The 17,143-nt window shown below is 38.1% G+C and overlaps 1 protein-coding gene across 2 annotated transcripts in view; it reads left to right on the top strand.

Annotated features, from left to right (window-relative positions):
- srgap3 (SLIT-ROBO Rho GTPase activating protein 3) overlaps nt 1–17,143 on the top strand; it is a 113,271-nt gene that overhangs the window by 50,493 nt on the left and 45,635 nt on the right. For both annotated transcript variants that reach the window (XM_026919148.3, XM_026919138.3), the window contains exons 3-4: nt 4,776–4,938; nt 12,320–12,382. In XM_026919148.3, the coding sequence (XP_026774949.1) occupies nt 4,776–4,938; nt 12,320–12,382 (226 nt within the window). The remainder of the gene's footprint in view (nt 1–4,775; nt 4,939–12,319; nt 12,383–17,143) is intronic.

Here is a 17,143-nt window from a genome sequence, read left to right as displayed (position 1 = left end):
TGTTCAGTTGTAACACTGGGACTGCAGTGTGTGTGAGAGCTGATATACAATTTTCACATCAGTATACTTGCCGATTATCATGGATTGGAAAATTCTAGCATTGCCCCAGTAAAGTTAAATGTCCTAGTAAAAGTAATTGTCTGTGTTCTTGAGCAGCATTTTTATTATTGCAGTAAAGAGGAACACTTCCTTAACTAGCAGTTAGCTGCCGTGGTGTCACTAAAATGCAAACAAGTTAAACAGTCCAGAGAGAGGTACATCATGGCCAAGGGTATGTGGACACCTGACCATCACATCCATATGTGGGCCTTCCCTTCTGGTGTCAGACCAGCTTGAACATTTAGGAAACTACAGTATTAAGGAAATAAACAATATGATCGATACGTGGTGTTTGCTGTTTGTAAGAAACACACAGTTGTCTAGAATGTCATTGTATGCTGTAACTTTAAGATTTCCCTACACTGGAACTAGGTTCAGAAGAGGTTAGGGGTCTAAACCTGTTCCAGCATGACAATGCCCCCTGTGCACAAAGCAAGGTCCACGAAGACATGGCTTGACAAGATTGGAGTGAAAGAAGTTGAGTGTCCTGTAACCTCACTGAACACCTTTGGGATGAACTGGAACACCGACTTTCAGGTCTTCTTGCCCGACATCAGTGCCTGACCTCACTAATGCTCTTGTGGCTGAATGGGAAAATCCCACAGCCATGCTCCGAAATCTGGTGGGAAGCCTTCACAGAAGAGTGGAGGTTATTATAGCAGTAAAGATGTGACCAACTCCATATTAATGCCTGTGATTTTGGAATGGAATGTTAAGAACATATGGGTGTGATGGTCAGGTGTCCACATACTTTTGGCCATATAATGCACATGCAACATTGTAGGTTTGGATATCGGCTGGTATCGGCAAGTTCATTCCACTACCTGAGTACCAGGACAGAGAAGAGTCTTGACGAATGTCTTCCTTGTACCTTGAGGAATGGTGGGTCTAGTTGTACCACAAGCATCAGAGTATTAAATCTGATGGTGGCAGCTACAGGAAGCCAGTAGAGGGAATTCAGCAAAAGTGTGACATGGATAGATTGAAAAACAAGTCATGCAGCTACATTCAGGATTAGTTGTAGCAGTTAGATGTGCTGCTCAGTGTGCATTTATAATTTCCCACTTGTTTTGGAGGTCTTTTCTGGGTTTGGTAGACTGGACCATACAACATTACATCCAGTCATGTGGAACATCTGATTGGCTGCTTCGGGGCACAAGGCGGAGGAGACACTGGACTGGGTACCACCACATCGCAGGGCACAATCACACACTCCAGACAATTTGGAAATGCCAATCAGCCTACAACACTTGTCCTTGGACTGGGGAGGAAACCGGAGTACTGGGAGGAAACCCCCGAAGCACAGGGAGAACATGCAAACTCAATGATGAATATATAGTCAATAGTCACGTTTACATGGACACCTTTTGTTTCAATCGGAATGAAATCAATCGGATTGATTAATCCGATCGCAGTGTTTACAAGAACGCTGAATAAAGTAATCAGGTTGATACGCGCGTTTACATGACAGAATCGGATTTGATCTTCTGACATGCGCACAGTGCACGATTACACGTTTCCCGCCGATCCAACACACAGATACTAGCAGCCACTCTCTTGCCATTGCTTCTTTTTTTCGTTTTAAAAAGCAGACTTAACATTTGCCTATTTCAGCTGCTAATCAGAAGACGACGAGCGCGTGATGTGTTGTGCGGTGCTGCGTGTATTTATCAAGCAATTAAAATGCCCCTTCCTGAGCCCAGAACAAGGCGTCTGTGGATGAGGGTCCGAAGCAAGGACCGGTGGGACAACGTCGTCTTGCACCACTTCACAGACGAGGAATGGAAGGAGAATTTTAGGATGACATGACAGTCATTTATGACACTATGCTCAATGGTGGAGGGGTACATGGCACCTGGTGAGGCTACGGTCAGAGCCCCAATACGGCTGACAGCCGTGCGTCATACGTCATTACGTGATTTGTACGTCATTGCACATGCGCAGAACTATCTGGTTTCATTTTCAACCCGATGAAGTGTTTACATGTCCTCTCCATCGGATTAGAAAAGGTTTAAACCACCCCTTACGATCCGAATGAAATTTTAATCGGTTTTGGCCAATTCATTCCGATTGACGTGTTTACATGTGACTTTTTAGATCTGATTGTGCTTCTAGTCCAATTACGATCGGATTATTAGTGTCCATGTAAACGCAGCTAATGATGAGTGTCACAGAGTTAACAAGCGCACACTGCAGTCATGTGCAAAGGGTTGTATTCAGAGTTGATACTGAGTACATGAATGATGAATACATAAATATGACACAATTAATAAAACTGGCCTTTTCCTAGTTAATTGATTAGTTATTTGGTTAGTTAATTAACTAGTTAATTAAATAATTTTAATATGTCTGATTTCTGAAAATCAGTGCGTGTAGTAGCTGTTTTTTTTCTTGCGCAGTGAGGACATCAGAGGAGACAGCATCTTAATCAGAGACACTGCTCAATCAGAGACACTTATCTCGAAGACTGGATTTTTTTATATATATGGAGCATTTGAATGTGAAAAATTTGCCCTCAACCAGAATAGGAAAACACCAGCATTAACCAGCAAATTACGATTGAATATTAAAACAGACTCGTTATGACAGTCACCTGAGTATTTTACGGACAAAGTTATCATAACATGATTATCTGATGGAGTAACAAATTAGTAGGTTAAAGTTTTGATACACTCAGTTTCCTTTAAAAATAAACATATACGCAAAGGCTATCGTACATGATTATCTTCCCAGATTATCCTGTGGTGTGGGGTGTGTGAAATCCAGTCTTAATCCTTCAGATCTACTTACAGTCCAGCCTTGGACATGCTGATTTAAACTCAAAAAATATTTAACATGCTCAAAATTTATCACTCAACATTCTGTAGTGTGAGGGAAAGCCAGACTGTCTTAAATGAAAACACAATCTTGACACGTGAAAGACTGATAACCAGGGACAGCCAAACTGAACTGGTGTCCACCATGTATATTTGCAACAACCATATATACAACATGTATATTTTAATCTAAAGTCACATTTGTGATTCATGAGCATAATCTGAAAATGAATGGTGTTTGAGTCATAATGTTTTAGTCGTCAAGAATCCTTCCTCTCAGTGGGCGACGCATTTCTCACCATGACGAGCACCACTCGTGTTTTGTTTAGAGTTTGGTTTTGTTTATGTTATGACGTGCTTTTGTTTTGATTTCGGTCCTGCGTTTGGTGCCCTGTTCTTAAAGTGGTTGACTACCCTAATGTGTTCACCTGTTCTGTGTCTCACTTGATTAGTTTGATTAATTCTGTCCTGTTGTTTCTGTTCCTCCTTTTCGTGTTATTTATCTTGTTAAGTTCTGAGCCTTGCTTCTTGTTCCTTTGTTCTTTGGGTTTCACCTTAACCTGTTTTCATATTTTGATTATGGATTATCCTCGTGTTATGGGATCGGCCTGTGTTTTAACCCCAGCTATGGACATTTTCACACTTGGATCCTGCCTCATTTATCCGCATGTTATAGTAGTGAGGGGGGTTTGATGACTGAAGTACAGAAAATCTGTAAAATCTGTCATTATATCATTTGTTATAATATTGTATAAATCTTGTAGTGTAGCCCAGGTGTAAGAGATTAAAGGCATGACGCTTAGCATCTGCTACTCTCCGAAAGATTTCTCCCTTGTCTTACTCCCCAAAGTAATTGCTTCTCCTGCTCACCTTATCTGAAACCTCTTCCAGCTATCTCTGTGCTTTTCATGATTCTCCTCTCATCTGAGCTTTTCTTTCTTCATCCTCAGGCTTGTTTATTGATTGGGGAAGGAGATAGGGCTCAGATGGAGGACAGGGAGGGGGGGTTGTTGGTGGTTAGTGAAAGCTTAAGGCCATGAAAGCAGATTAGGATCACGCCAGGATGCTTTCACTCTCCCTCTGGTTCAGGGTCATTATGATTACCAGCGTTAAGGTATTAAGTGATCGATGAGCTGCCAGGCGTCATGTTTGCATGTAAATGCATGTGTTCGGGTGTGTTATGTGGCATCAATATTCAAGGACGATGAGAAATGTCCCCTTTAGTCTTTATTTCTCCTGTAAGGGAATAATGGCAGCTTGTAAGAGGCCTTTTAAAGAAAATGAGACTAGGCATAGAAACCATGATTTTGCCAAACAAAGCTAATTAAAAGCGACTGCATGTTCTTTTCTCTGACAGCTCGAGATAATAAACAGATTCCTGAGCTGCACACACAGATTGTGTAGTGCTTAGTAGGCCTGTGGTTGTTTTGTCAGATTTTGACTTTAATTAACCAAGATAATCACATAAAGGTGTGTCTGATTCTTTCCACACAGTAAAAACATAATAATATACTGACTACACCACTAACTACAAGCAAGTAGCAGATCACTGAATGCTCTGTTAATATTCTCATTGCATGTTTCGTCCCAATTACAATTTATTTTTTTGGCCATTATATTGTACTCCTGAAAACACGAAATAAGCTGTGTTTATATAAGTGTACCCACAGGGAACTAGCTGTGTGCCTGGCTTTTTCATGCTTATTTAAGTCAATAAATGGAATGATGTGTAAATCGTTATTGCTTCTCTAATATTACTGTTTGAACCTCAATATTTGTAACAGTCTGAATAATAGACCTAGCTGTCAGACCATGGTCATATTAACTTCCCTGAGTTCTGTCTTTGTTTCTCTTGTTTAGGAAAGACCAGCACCTCCTGTCTTCAGTGAACTGCTGGTACCTGGTTTTGAATCAGACCCGCAGAGAAAGCCGAGACCACGCCACACTCAACGACATCTACATCAACAATGTCATTGTCCGCCTGGCGCAGATCAGCGAGGATGTCATTCGCCTCTTTAAAAAGGTCTGTGTCTATTCTGTCTCCTCTTTAATATAAAGTAAAAGGAATGTTGTGTCACACCGTAGTGCTTATATCCATCATAATGCGGAATATCCATGCAGTGGAATATCCATCATAATGCGAACACTTACGAGGCATTAATGCAAAATAGCTAGTTAACCATACCTAGCTAACCGAGAGTTACTTGCTACTAACAATCTAGCTCTGTGTTTTTCTTTCCAAATTCAGTATCAGTGTAGTAAACATGGTTAAAACATGTTAACAAACAGACAACAAAGATTATTTTACACTTTTCCTACAGTATGTGTAAGAAAATAGGAATCAATGTATATTTGAGGTGACCGAAAGATATTAAATGTATCAGAACGCTCCTATTATTTTTATTATTATCATTTTATTATTATGGACGAATTGGAAATGTATTAAAAATAGCTCCATTAGTTACTTTTTTTAATGAACAAATTATTGGGGAGAAAACAGGATGAGAACAAAGTGGATATTGAGAATCCGTAATATAAGATCATAGCAAGGAATTTGTATGTTTTATGCGTTAATATCCTGATGTTTCATGTTGGGGCAAACGCAGGACTATTAGCTCCAAAGCTTTATTGCTTTCTGTAATAATGTTAATTCTGCTGTGAACTTAGGGTTTGAATGGGGGTCTGAAGAATGTGTAGCTAGAAAGCTAACCAGGCATATCGTGCGTAACTTTCCTTTATTGCAGTGACTGTCCTATCACAGTCTGATGGTTTAAAATTAAATCTGCAAGTTCTGTATCTGTATCAAAAACTCAAGCTACAAATTAGATAAAATAAGAAAAAAGATAAAATGAGGAAGGTCTTTTGTATCCACTTATTGTGTCTTTTTTGACATTGTTAATTAGACTGATTTTATCAAAATATCATGATTTTTAAAAAGTTTATTCCCATTATAATGATTGAAGTAACTTCTATATATGGTAGTTTCATTCTACTGTATAAGCCTATATGCTTGAAATAAATATTATGGAAGCTTTTTCGCATGTGTGAGAAAATATTACACAGAATTATAAGTTAACAGCTTACAGCTGCAGATTTTATTCTAACAATTGTGAGCCACACCAACACCTCAGGCACAGTATCCTATTCAGCCTAAAACAGTTCTCTTGCTGAAAAGAATACTTCAGGTAGGTTTACACACTGCTGTATATGTCTGTATTGTTGTGGTGTGATTCTTGGAAACGGAAACACAATTGTGACACAACAAATTAGATAAAAAGAAAAAAAAAAAAAAAGTCGCAGTTGAGTTATAAATATGTGTTTCTCATTTGTAGCAGAAATGAGCTTTCATAAAATATCATACCACCAATAAGGCAAATCAGTCCCACAATGCAATGTGGTATGATGCTGATTCATATGAAGTCCTAATAATAATACGGCTAATAAAATCATCTTAATATCGGTAGTAATTTATTTAAAAGTTTTATTAAACAATACAAATGAGACGTTTTAGAAGGCTGTACATAGCACTGTACTCTTTAATGATGCTTGTAATGTCAAAATAACTAACTTCAGAATTATGAGAGATGAGTTCTGGCAGCCAGAAGAAAAAAACTGCTGGATAATTGCTGAACTTGCTTTATTCAGACTGTGTTAGAACAGAAGACTTCTTACCACAGGCATTTTAAATCTTTAAATGTTTCAGTAACGGGCGTGTTTTAACACAGCACCATGTTACAGAGCTCAGAACCATGGATAATTCCTTACTTTCCCTCATCACTCTTATAATATTAGCTGATCATTTGCCATTGCTCTTGATGTAGTTAGTTCAGAGTAAGCTCTAGGGTTTAGACACATAAAGAAGCATAGGCAGTCACGTTTGAATTTTTCATGCATTAATGAAGGACAGTGCCACATAGTTTATGCTCGACAGCTCGGGGCTCTATATGTGAAATGGTGTCAGCACATAGCCCAGATTCCTGAGGTCTAAAGCAAACAGCAGCAGCATGTTTACACCTGGCTGGGCTTCCTCTAGGTGTGTGCACTCTCTCTTAGTTAACATTCACGGGAGAGGCCGGAAGTGGAGAACGTGAATAAGCCAATGACAAGCAGTGAAAGAGCCCAAGGGATTAGTGGCAGCTTGTGTTGGTCAGAGGTCTGACCTTAAATGGACTTAAAATATGAATGAAAACAGTAAACCGGTGCAACTCAGTATGAGCCTACTGTAATAAACATTTTCTGTACACTGTTTTAGCTTGGAGGAGTGCAAGAGTATGCGTAGAGCTGTCCTTAAGATTTATTTGGATTGGATTGGATTGGATTAGATTAATTCTATGATAATTAAGTCCATGATAATGTTGTTTAGCCCTAGGTTTTTCGAAACAGTTCAGCCAAGAATAAGAAACCTGCAATCATTCCCTGGCACAGTTTACTGTCGCTACTGTTGTGTGTGATTAGCGCTGTGTTGAAGGAAATATTTTTTGCATCTTCATTTTTAGGTGGAAAACACCCCCATGCTGAGAACTCATACTGGCTTCTCAGCTGGATGCCCTGCTAGCTTGGGGCTAAACACTGATCTCTGTAGAATTGCACCCTGTTGAGTATTTCAAGTGTAACTACTCATCTCTTTTGACGATTAGCACTCCATAAACCTATCAAACATCTAGCATGGAAAGGCTGTGTGTGCCACTGTTATACCATCAGTGGATTGATGCACCAGTTACGCTCGCGTAATAATTAGGTATTCACTGGCGCTCACGGTTTAAGATGTGCCCAAATGATTAGCAGCAATTGGGAGAAGAGGAAGGAAGTCAGAGAGCATTGGCAGTTACTTGGTATTCAAAGCAGTGTTTCCTCTGATGGAGAGTGACTGGACTCACTCTCTTTCACTGTGTTGCATCAGAACAAGTGCGAATGTCTTCATGTTCTGTGTTTGACAAAGCAGTCACAATAATACATCTAAACACACAGCAGGATTGAAACATCTAAAATTCTTTTTGGGTATTGAAATTTTATACAGTTTACATCTGGGTACAACTGTACACAATATTAAAAGACACAAAAATGTAGCATGCAGCATTTTAGAAGTGGCACATTTGTGTCACCAGGCCATGTTAACACACACGTTTGTATAATCTACAGAGGTACACACTGTACACTAGAAACACTGAATTAACTGAGCGTATTCTCAATGGGCCTCGTTGATCAAGACAACAGTGTGCAAATGTTTTTGTGTAGGACAGACAACTGAAAATTCCTTCCAAATTTCTTCATACTCACTTGCATATGATAATAAATGCTATTCAGTTGCCAATGCCCAATTATCAGGTGCACTGATTGTTCAGCTGATTTGCATGTGGCGACTCCCACAAAACTCCGTAAAAGGCAAAGCTCATAGAGAGCTGAAAATGTCAAAATGATGACTGAACAAATGAACGTGTGCCTCTTAAGGGCAGAGTGTAGTAAATCTTCCAGTAATGCAGCTCAGCCATTGCAGTGTGTCAGCTACCGCAGACACAGATTATCTCTCCCTCCATTTATACAGTGGCATTTCTGTTGTCCTAATCTATGGCTAGACATATTTAGCTTAAGTTATGGTTTTCGTTTGGATTGCTTTCTTTCAGCTTAATATAAAACGACAGAGTTTCACAAAATTTTTCTTAAAATTATGCATGCAAATGACATAAATATGCTATTCAAGCTTAACATCATAATCCATTAAAACTGCAACAACCTATTAAATTTACACAAACATAGGAGTTCTCATAGCATACAGATGTTTTTCTGAACTAACTGGATATTTATGAATACCGCATTACTAGTGTAAATGCTCCTGTGCGAATTTATAAAAAATTCGTATTCAGTTTGATAAATTCTTGGGTTCTTACTCATTCTTGGGTATGAAGTGTTGCAATGAGATCTTTGTTTGGAGTATAGTAATATCAGTGTGTGTGTGTGTGTGTGTGTGTGTGTGCTGACAGGATGTGATGTATGTGTCAGGGTATTAAATGTTGCCCATAACACATAACTCATGCTGCTTGTGGAGGGTTGGGTTTTAGACGTGGTGTGTGTGTGTGTGTGTGTGTGTGTGTTTGTGTGTATCTCAGACATAGAATGAGTATTGATTCCTAAAGGTTGCACAATATATTGAAGGCTGCAATATGGTCAAGAGCCCCTAATCATGTTATATTGTGCATTGTGCATGAAAAAGATGTCTGATCTTTTACTGTGCCACATCCAGAGGACACTCATATGTTTTCAGCATATTGTAAGACATTTTGCAATTGCGTTATTGTGTTACACAGTTAGATGTAATACTTTGTTCATATTTGTTGTTTGCTGCACTGATACTGCAGGCGTTATTGATTGTTGGGATTATAGCACTCTGTGATTTATCAACGTGAAACAGCTTTTGGGAAGAGAAATAAATCAGTGTAGCAAACACCAACGTGTGTAAAGGCAAAGCAATAAAATAGCTTAAAGGTACCTCGTGAAATTTCTCACAGAGGCCAAACATTAAGCTAGATAAAGTGATATGGCGAGTGTTTGGACTCCTATTTTCCTTTCTCAAACAATTCTGTGAAGAAAGTATTACGTTAAGGCTTTCTTTTGTCAAGCTAGTTTTGATAACAGCTACATTTTATTGAGAATTGTATTGATTATTTTATTACATTGTTGTCAAAACCTAACCTCAGTAGTTTTGTTATGCTTGAAGGGAAGTTAGCTACAGTGCTGCATTTGCTCCAGGGAAGTAAACTATACTGGAGTGTGCTGATGAGGCACAAAGCAATAAAAGTTGAAGAAATGAGAAATAGATTTTCTATTATGATGTACTTTATAGTGTAATGCAGAAGCATTTTCACACAAAGGTATTATATCATCATATTCATGAACAAAATTTGCATTTTCTTGCATTAAATACATTTTTGCCTTAGGAAATACTATGCAATATAGTAAATGTAACTCTAAAAAAATAAAAACTATTTCATAAAGTAATATTTTGCATTAGGAGTTTCACAATTAACATGTGATTACATAGAGATCTGATTTTAAAAGTCTGGACTGCACATGTCTCTTTCCCACTATTAATCACAAGATGATTTTCTCATGGAACTAAGTCAAAGTGTACATCTGGACGGCAGCTAAATTTAAGCTAAACCGCATGTTCAAATCAAATAATATCCTATGCTAACCTTCATTTGTGGTCCTTCAAGAGAGTCTAATCTAATTAAACATGAACTGGACATGACAGACCACCATTATTAAAAAGAGAAAGATTGAATATCAGGTCCTTTATTTTAATCACTTCCTTCAAAAGTTTACTCCCATCTCCCGTGGTCTGACATGTTTGGGTGACTCATGATATATGAGTAAGTCTTGGCAGAGATTAATTAAAGGACCTGATATGTTCTCCTGCTAAACATAACAATAATTACAGGAAAACGAAGTTGAGTACTGTATGTCACTTCTTTTATTCTAGCCGGTGCGGTGGCTAATAATTCAAAGTGATATATATATATATATATATTATTGTTTGTACTGTAGGCTGCCCATTTGTTAATATTTTTACGGTAGTTGTGTTAGTCCACCATTTGAAGTGAGCAAAAGAAGTGAAATCAGGCGCTTCAATAAATAGTTTGATATTTAGTCATCGCACACACACACACACACACACACACACAGACACACACACCCTAACCACAACATGTAGCCAAATAGCCACATTGTAGCCTCTGCTCTCAGTACAGAGACCTGCAGCTAGTTATGTTATATGCTAACTGATATGCTGCTGCGTGACACTTACAGGCCTCTGAAACTGTAACACATATGCACTGTAACATCTAACAAACATCACCTGTTTATGAAGTGAATTTTGAAGGTTCAGTGTTCAAACACTGCTGTAGAATTCATAATGATGTACATACAACAGGCAGATATTTTCCAGTGCTGTAGAAAAAGACTTTAGCTCAAGAAAAACTAAAGAGACACAAGATAAGTAAGGAATAAAGCATGATCAGTTGTGATGTTGCAGGAAAATAATCAGTGGGATGGTAATGGGATGGTATGTTGTGGTGTGTTGATTATTTTCCAATAACAGCACATCCTGAAGTAATGTGAGGTCATACCACAGCAACACTGCAAAGATTAGCAGGTCTTAGCTAGTATTTCTTATTATGAGATTATTATAAATCAAATCTAAGATTATTCAGCCTTTTTTTTTTTTAGATGCTTTTACTCATTTGAGCTTTAAATTCTCTTATTCTGTTGGCAGATAATTTTGCATAAAATTAGAAAATTATCTGCCAACAGAAGATTATTTCAAGCTTGAACAAAAAATGTCTTGAAATAGGTTTAATAATGATATTTTAGGTTTATTTTAATTATATTATAAGCAATTCTAGCTAAATTGGACTATATTCAATATACTTTCACTTGCTAAGATTTTTTGTAGTGAATTTGCGACACATCAAACTTTTTATCTAATATTGTGGAACTTTTGCAAAACAAATTAGTTCCTGTTATCACTTGCGTTATAGCGGAAAAACTGCAAAAACATGTCATGTTACCAAGAAACTGCAAAGTCTTAGTCCCTGTGTAAGTTGTTATTAGGAATGTTAAAGTATTAGAATGAGCACATTAATATAAACTTTGCTGATGGAACAACTGTGCAAGCAGCTGTTCCAGAAAATTAACATCAGTACCTTCTGACCAATCAGAATTGAGAACTCAGCGCGGGGGTATAAACTAAACTAAAAAGTATCAGCAGAGGTCTCTCATTTTAGAGGCCTATATATATATATATATATATATATATATATATATATATATATATATATATATATATATATATATTTACTGTATAATTCTTTTTATTAAGATTAGCATACAACAAGAAACAGCTACAATCTGCATTTTTTAAAATACAAAAACAGGAATTATGTATAGATATACATATGTACATGTACATGCAGATATACATACATGTAACGCTCATGTATTATTTTTAATAATGGCAGTAATAATAACGATAATTATAAATACGTAGAAATGTTATTACACAGAACTGGTAGGAAATCAGTACAATAAAATACACTTAATTAAAAAGAAATAAGTAAAAATAAATAGTAAATAGTTAAATGGAAAGGAAATGGGGACATTCATTACTGGAGAGCAAGGCGGTTGTAAACATACAGCATCTCAGGGCTCCTGTGTTGGTGTGTGAGTACAGTATATTTATTTTTAACTGTAACGTGGCAAGAGTTAAACTGTTCACAGCTCATTTAGCATTCGTTTCTCTCGAATGCATTTCACTGTTGATGCGCATTTGACTTACTGTTGATGAGTATGTGCATAACAAATATACATTTTGTAACATTTCTTGGCCTTTTCTTTTTTGTTTTCTTCAGAGTAAAGAAATTGGCATTCAGATGCATGAAGAGTTGGTGAAAGTGACAAATGAGCTATACACGGTGAGTAATCGCTCTCTCTCACACCTCTGTTCTGCTCTTTTTTTTCCATTAGAACTCACACATGGCACATTCTTCACCATGGCAACATGGCCTTTGCTTTGCTGTCTGTCTGTTTGTATTCTTGACCAGTGATAGGTGAAGAAGGAGGACCTGTTTTCAAGTGACCTGCCTGACACAAATGTGGCATTAAGTGGCATAATGATGATGATACCTGTATAAATGATGATAATGGTGGTAATATTTGCTGATGAAATGGCATTTTGTGGGCTTCTGCAATTCTCTTACATTAGTGCCGTCCCTCCGCAGTTTCACTCTTAATGCTTCCATCCCTGACTAATCACACAACAATACTAGAAACTTTCCTCATCAGTCAGGAGGAAATAAAAGACATCTGAAACCATGTTATTCCTCTTCTCTCTCTCTCTTCCTCTATATTTTTTTTTCATTAACTCTATCTGGATGAGTTACTTTCTATCTCAGCTTTTCTTTTCATCTCATTGGTGAGGTTACTCACCACTGAGTCTGTATCAGAGAATAATCTCTGCCCACTTTCCCCAGTTCCTCCGTAGACTAGAGCCGCTGCCAGACTGAAAACTTTAAGCAGTGGTTTCCATGGTGAAACCAAACAGCTTGCAAATGTTTGCTATGTATTCAGTGTTTTTTATGTTTACTTTCGAACCTAAGGCACCAACTTTCAATAGTTCCCTTATAGATGGTTTCAATGAGGTAAAGAATAACTAAGTTACAGTACACATCGGTTCCTAAAGCGTTTCCAGTGGTGCCATTTTTAAAATGTAAAGCTGTCAAAACAAAATGACTCACTTCTTGAGTCTCCCAAAAAGCAAACAAACAAGATATATACAAAAAATAATGAGCGAATAAATAAATGATCAAATGTCATTATCCAATGCTTTGAACTAATGTGAGAAAAACATTTTTTCAGCAGACTTACAACTTTTACGTGAAGTGACTACCTGATGTGTACCTTGTTGTCACAGTGTTTACACTAGAGAGACAGTGAGAGCTTATCAAAGTTTGGATATTTACAATTACTTTCTTAGTGGAACAGTGGGAAATATTTCCTTTTACAATGCGGATGGTGTCTGTATTGTGCATGGTGAAGTTGTCAATCGCTGTCTAAAACATCCTCAGCATGGTTCATTGCCAAGAAGGACAGGGAAGTTGTGAGCAGACTCTGTATATATATGGCTGGGTGTGTTATCTAGCTAGCTGCTTAACTTTCTTGTTTGGCAAATGAACGCGTGAGACAGCTAAGTATTCACCTCTTTAGGATACAACATGCAGCTTGTACTGTACCTTTTTAAATGTCTTTTAGACCCTGTTAAGATTTGTTGATGACTCGTGTCGTGCAACAATACATTATATGGGTGCAAGGTTGTTGACACCTGACCATAACACCTGTAAGTGGTTTGTCCCCAAACTGTTGCCACAAATTTGAAAGCACACAATAATTTAGGATGTCTTTGTATGCTGTAGCATTACAATTCCCTTTCACTGGAACTAAGAGGCTCAGACATGTTCCAACATGACAATGCTCCTGTGCACAAAGCGAAGGTCCATGAAGACATGGTTTGCCAAGCCTGGAGTGGAAGAACTCGACACACGTCCTGCACAGAGCCCTGACCTCAACACCACTGAACACCTTTGAGATGAATAGGAACACTGACTGCTCCCCTGGCCTTTTTTACCCAACATCAATGCCTGATCTCAGTAATGCTCTTGTGGCTGAATGAGCACAAATCCCCACAGCCATGCTCCAAAGTCTAGTGAAAAGCCTTCCTACAAGAGTGGAGGTTATTATAAGGGGGACTAAATCTGGAATGGGATGTTCAAAAAGCTCATATGGATGTGATAGTCAGGTGTCCACAAACCTTTGGCCATATAGTGTATAATATAATTTGATAAATATGTTCTTCAGATGCTGGAATTGTTAGTGTGTATCTCGATTCTCTGCAGCAATCCAAGTGTTTTATCTATTGGAAGTTTATACACTTTCTGAAGAAAGGTTTATTCCTGGCCTCAGGGAACATCCAACAACTGAATAATATGATACTTTAAGTTTAATTTGGACATCCTGTCATTAAATCAATCTACCGCTCGCATTAGAAGAGGAGTGTGGAGTATGGTCCTTGGATAGTGTTTGGAAGGGATATGTTTTAAGAACAATGAAATCACATTTTGTACTTTGTTTGAAACAATCTATATTCATTCATTCCTCTTCAATTACCATTTCATCCTGGTCAGGGTTGCAGTGTGCGTGGCAGGAATACATGCCAGTCCATCGCACGGCACCGCACACACACACATTCACACACATTCACACAAATTCAGAGGAGGGTGAGGATGAGAGAGGAAACCAGAGAACCAAAAGGAAACCCAGACGGTCTAAAAGATGTGACATTAGACAGAAAAGCTCCGTCTGTCCTTAAGTCATATACCTTCCATGGTTTCTGAATGCAGCGATTGCTGTTGGTGCAACACACACAGAGGTCTAGAGCTTGAGTAGCAGTGTGTATTTCAAGGTCACAGCCTGAGAGGATAATGAATCAGTAACAAGATGCAGGAGAGTTTAACCCACCAGGCTTTCCTCCAAGATGTCAGTTTTTTTTTTTTCTTGTTTTTTTTTTCCCCCTTATAAATGTGTGCAAGATTTAACATTTCTTGAATATGGCTCATCTCCAATGATAGATTAAACTGCAGTTGTACAGATACATTATACGTACAGATATACGTAGGTGGGTATTTTAAACGTGCACATGCAAGCTCTTAATATATCAAATAGGACATTATGTCATTTTACATTTTTTGATTTATGGATCCATAATTAAAAATGACAAAAATAAGAATCAAATAACTGAATATTTAAAAAAAATAAAATAAAATAAAAAATAAAATAAAAAAACACCTTCACATGCAGCCATGTTATTGACCAGACCCCTTCCCTGATGGTGGAATTATGTATAGGGAATAAGCAATGAGACCTACAAGTGCTGAGAGACTGCAGTACTGCTCCTGCAGTATAGCCAGAAACTCATCTCACAAGGAGTGGAAAAAAAAAAGAACAGCAGGTTCTTCTTAGTGCAGCAATGCATGCACTTTAAGCTGTTTGTATACAGTTGTGATCATAAGTTTACATACGCCTTGCAGAATCTGCAAAATGTTAATAAAAATTGCAATTTGGGTTTTTTTTGGGCTGCGGTACAGAAGTGGCTGGAATTGTAACAGAAAACAGAAGTGGTATTTTTTCATAAATTAAGATGACATATAGTTAAAAGAGTCATTATCAGAGGCTGGTGGTGTTGGTGTCCAGCACTGGACTGGCATCCTATCCAGGGGGTATTCCTGCCTAGTGCCCAGTGTTCCCGGGATAGGCTCCGGATCCATGGCAACCCTGACCAGGATAAAGCTCTTACTAAACATGGAGAGGGTAGCATGGTGATGCAGTGGGTAGCATTTCCACCTCACATCTCCAGGGTTCTCAGTTCCATCGTGAGCTCAGGTTACTGTCTGGATGGAGTTTCTGCATGTTCTCCCATAGGCTTCCTCCAGGTTCTACGGTTTTCCCCCTCCACCCCAAAAAAACATGCCAGGAGTTGGACTGGCTGTGCTAAATTGCCCCTAGGTGTGATTGAGTGTGTGGTTGTGTATGCTACATGCTCTGTGATGTACTAGCATCCCATTCAGGGCATAGGCTTACTGGGGATGAAAGAATGAATAATTAAATGAAGAAATGAAGAAAAAGTTTCCATACAGAGGGTCTTTATGTGAAATCTATTTGTGTGAAATGTCTAGCACTTACGTTATGCACTCCTACATAAGCATTATGCATCAGTACGTCAACTCCAGAAATATTGGCACCCTTAAAGAGAATGAAAATCGTTGTATAAAATAAACATTATTTCAAACAATAACTCAAATTTCCTACTCAATAATTAGGAGAAACTACCTCTTGTCTAAAAAAATACTTATCATAAGACACTTTTGGTAATAGTGTGGTAAATTTGTTGGCACCCCTCAATAATATTTAATACAAAGTTATCACTCATTCATTTTTTCATTCTCAGTATCTGCTATATCCTGGTCAGGGTTGCGGTACATCCGGAGAACGCTGAGCACAGGCTAGGATTTTACTCTGAGTGGGACGTCATGCACACACACACACACACACACACACACACATTCAAACCTAGAGCAATTTAGCGCTCGCCTTAGAGGCATGTTTAAGGGAGGTGGGAGGAAAACTGGAGAACCCAGAGGAATCATGTGGTTACAAGGAGAACACATGAAACTACACAAAGACAGTAAACCGAGCTCAGGATTGAACCGGGGACCCTGAAGCTGTGAGATGGCAATGCTACTCGCCACCACTAAAGTTAGATTTATATTCTGGTGGATTGCACATACAAGTCTGACATCATATTCCCAGGCTTCATAGATCTGCTTACTGTATTATCTGTTGCACCATGTTCATCTTAAAACTAATGAAATTGTAATTGTTTATCAATGCTGCCTCATAAAACCAAGGTTTACATTACATGTAGCATGAGATATGCTATATATTTTAGTATCTTTGATACTGTAGTGGTACCGGTGTTGGCCCACATCTCTTTTGAATATGCTGTTGCTGGTGTGTTGTAAAAATCAAACAGCTCAAATCTGTGTTCACGCAGAACGATCTCAGCATGGCTGAAAATGAGATTCTACTGCTCAGGGACTTACAGACATACAGATCCATCTAGC

This window comes from Pangasianodon hypophthalmus, chromosome 2, assembly GCF_027358585.1.
Source record: "Pangasianodon hypophthalmus isolate fPanHyp1 chromosome 2, fPanHyp1.pri, whole genome shotgun sequence".
Lineage (NCBI taxonomy): Eukaryota > Metazoa > Chordata > Actinopteri > Siluriformes > Pangasiidae > Pangasianodon > Pangasianodon hypophthalmus.
The sequence above is the reverse complement of the archived record's forward strand: the minus strand, read 5'-3'. Positions and strand labels throughout refer to the sequence as shown.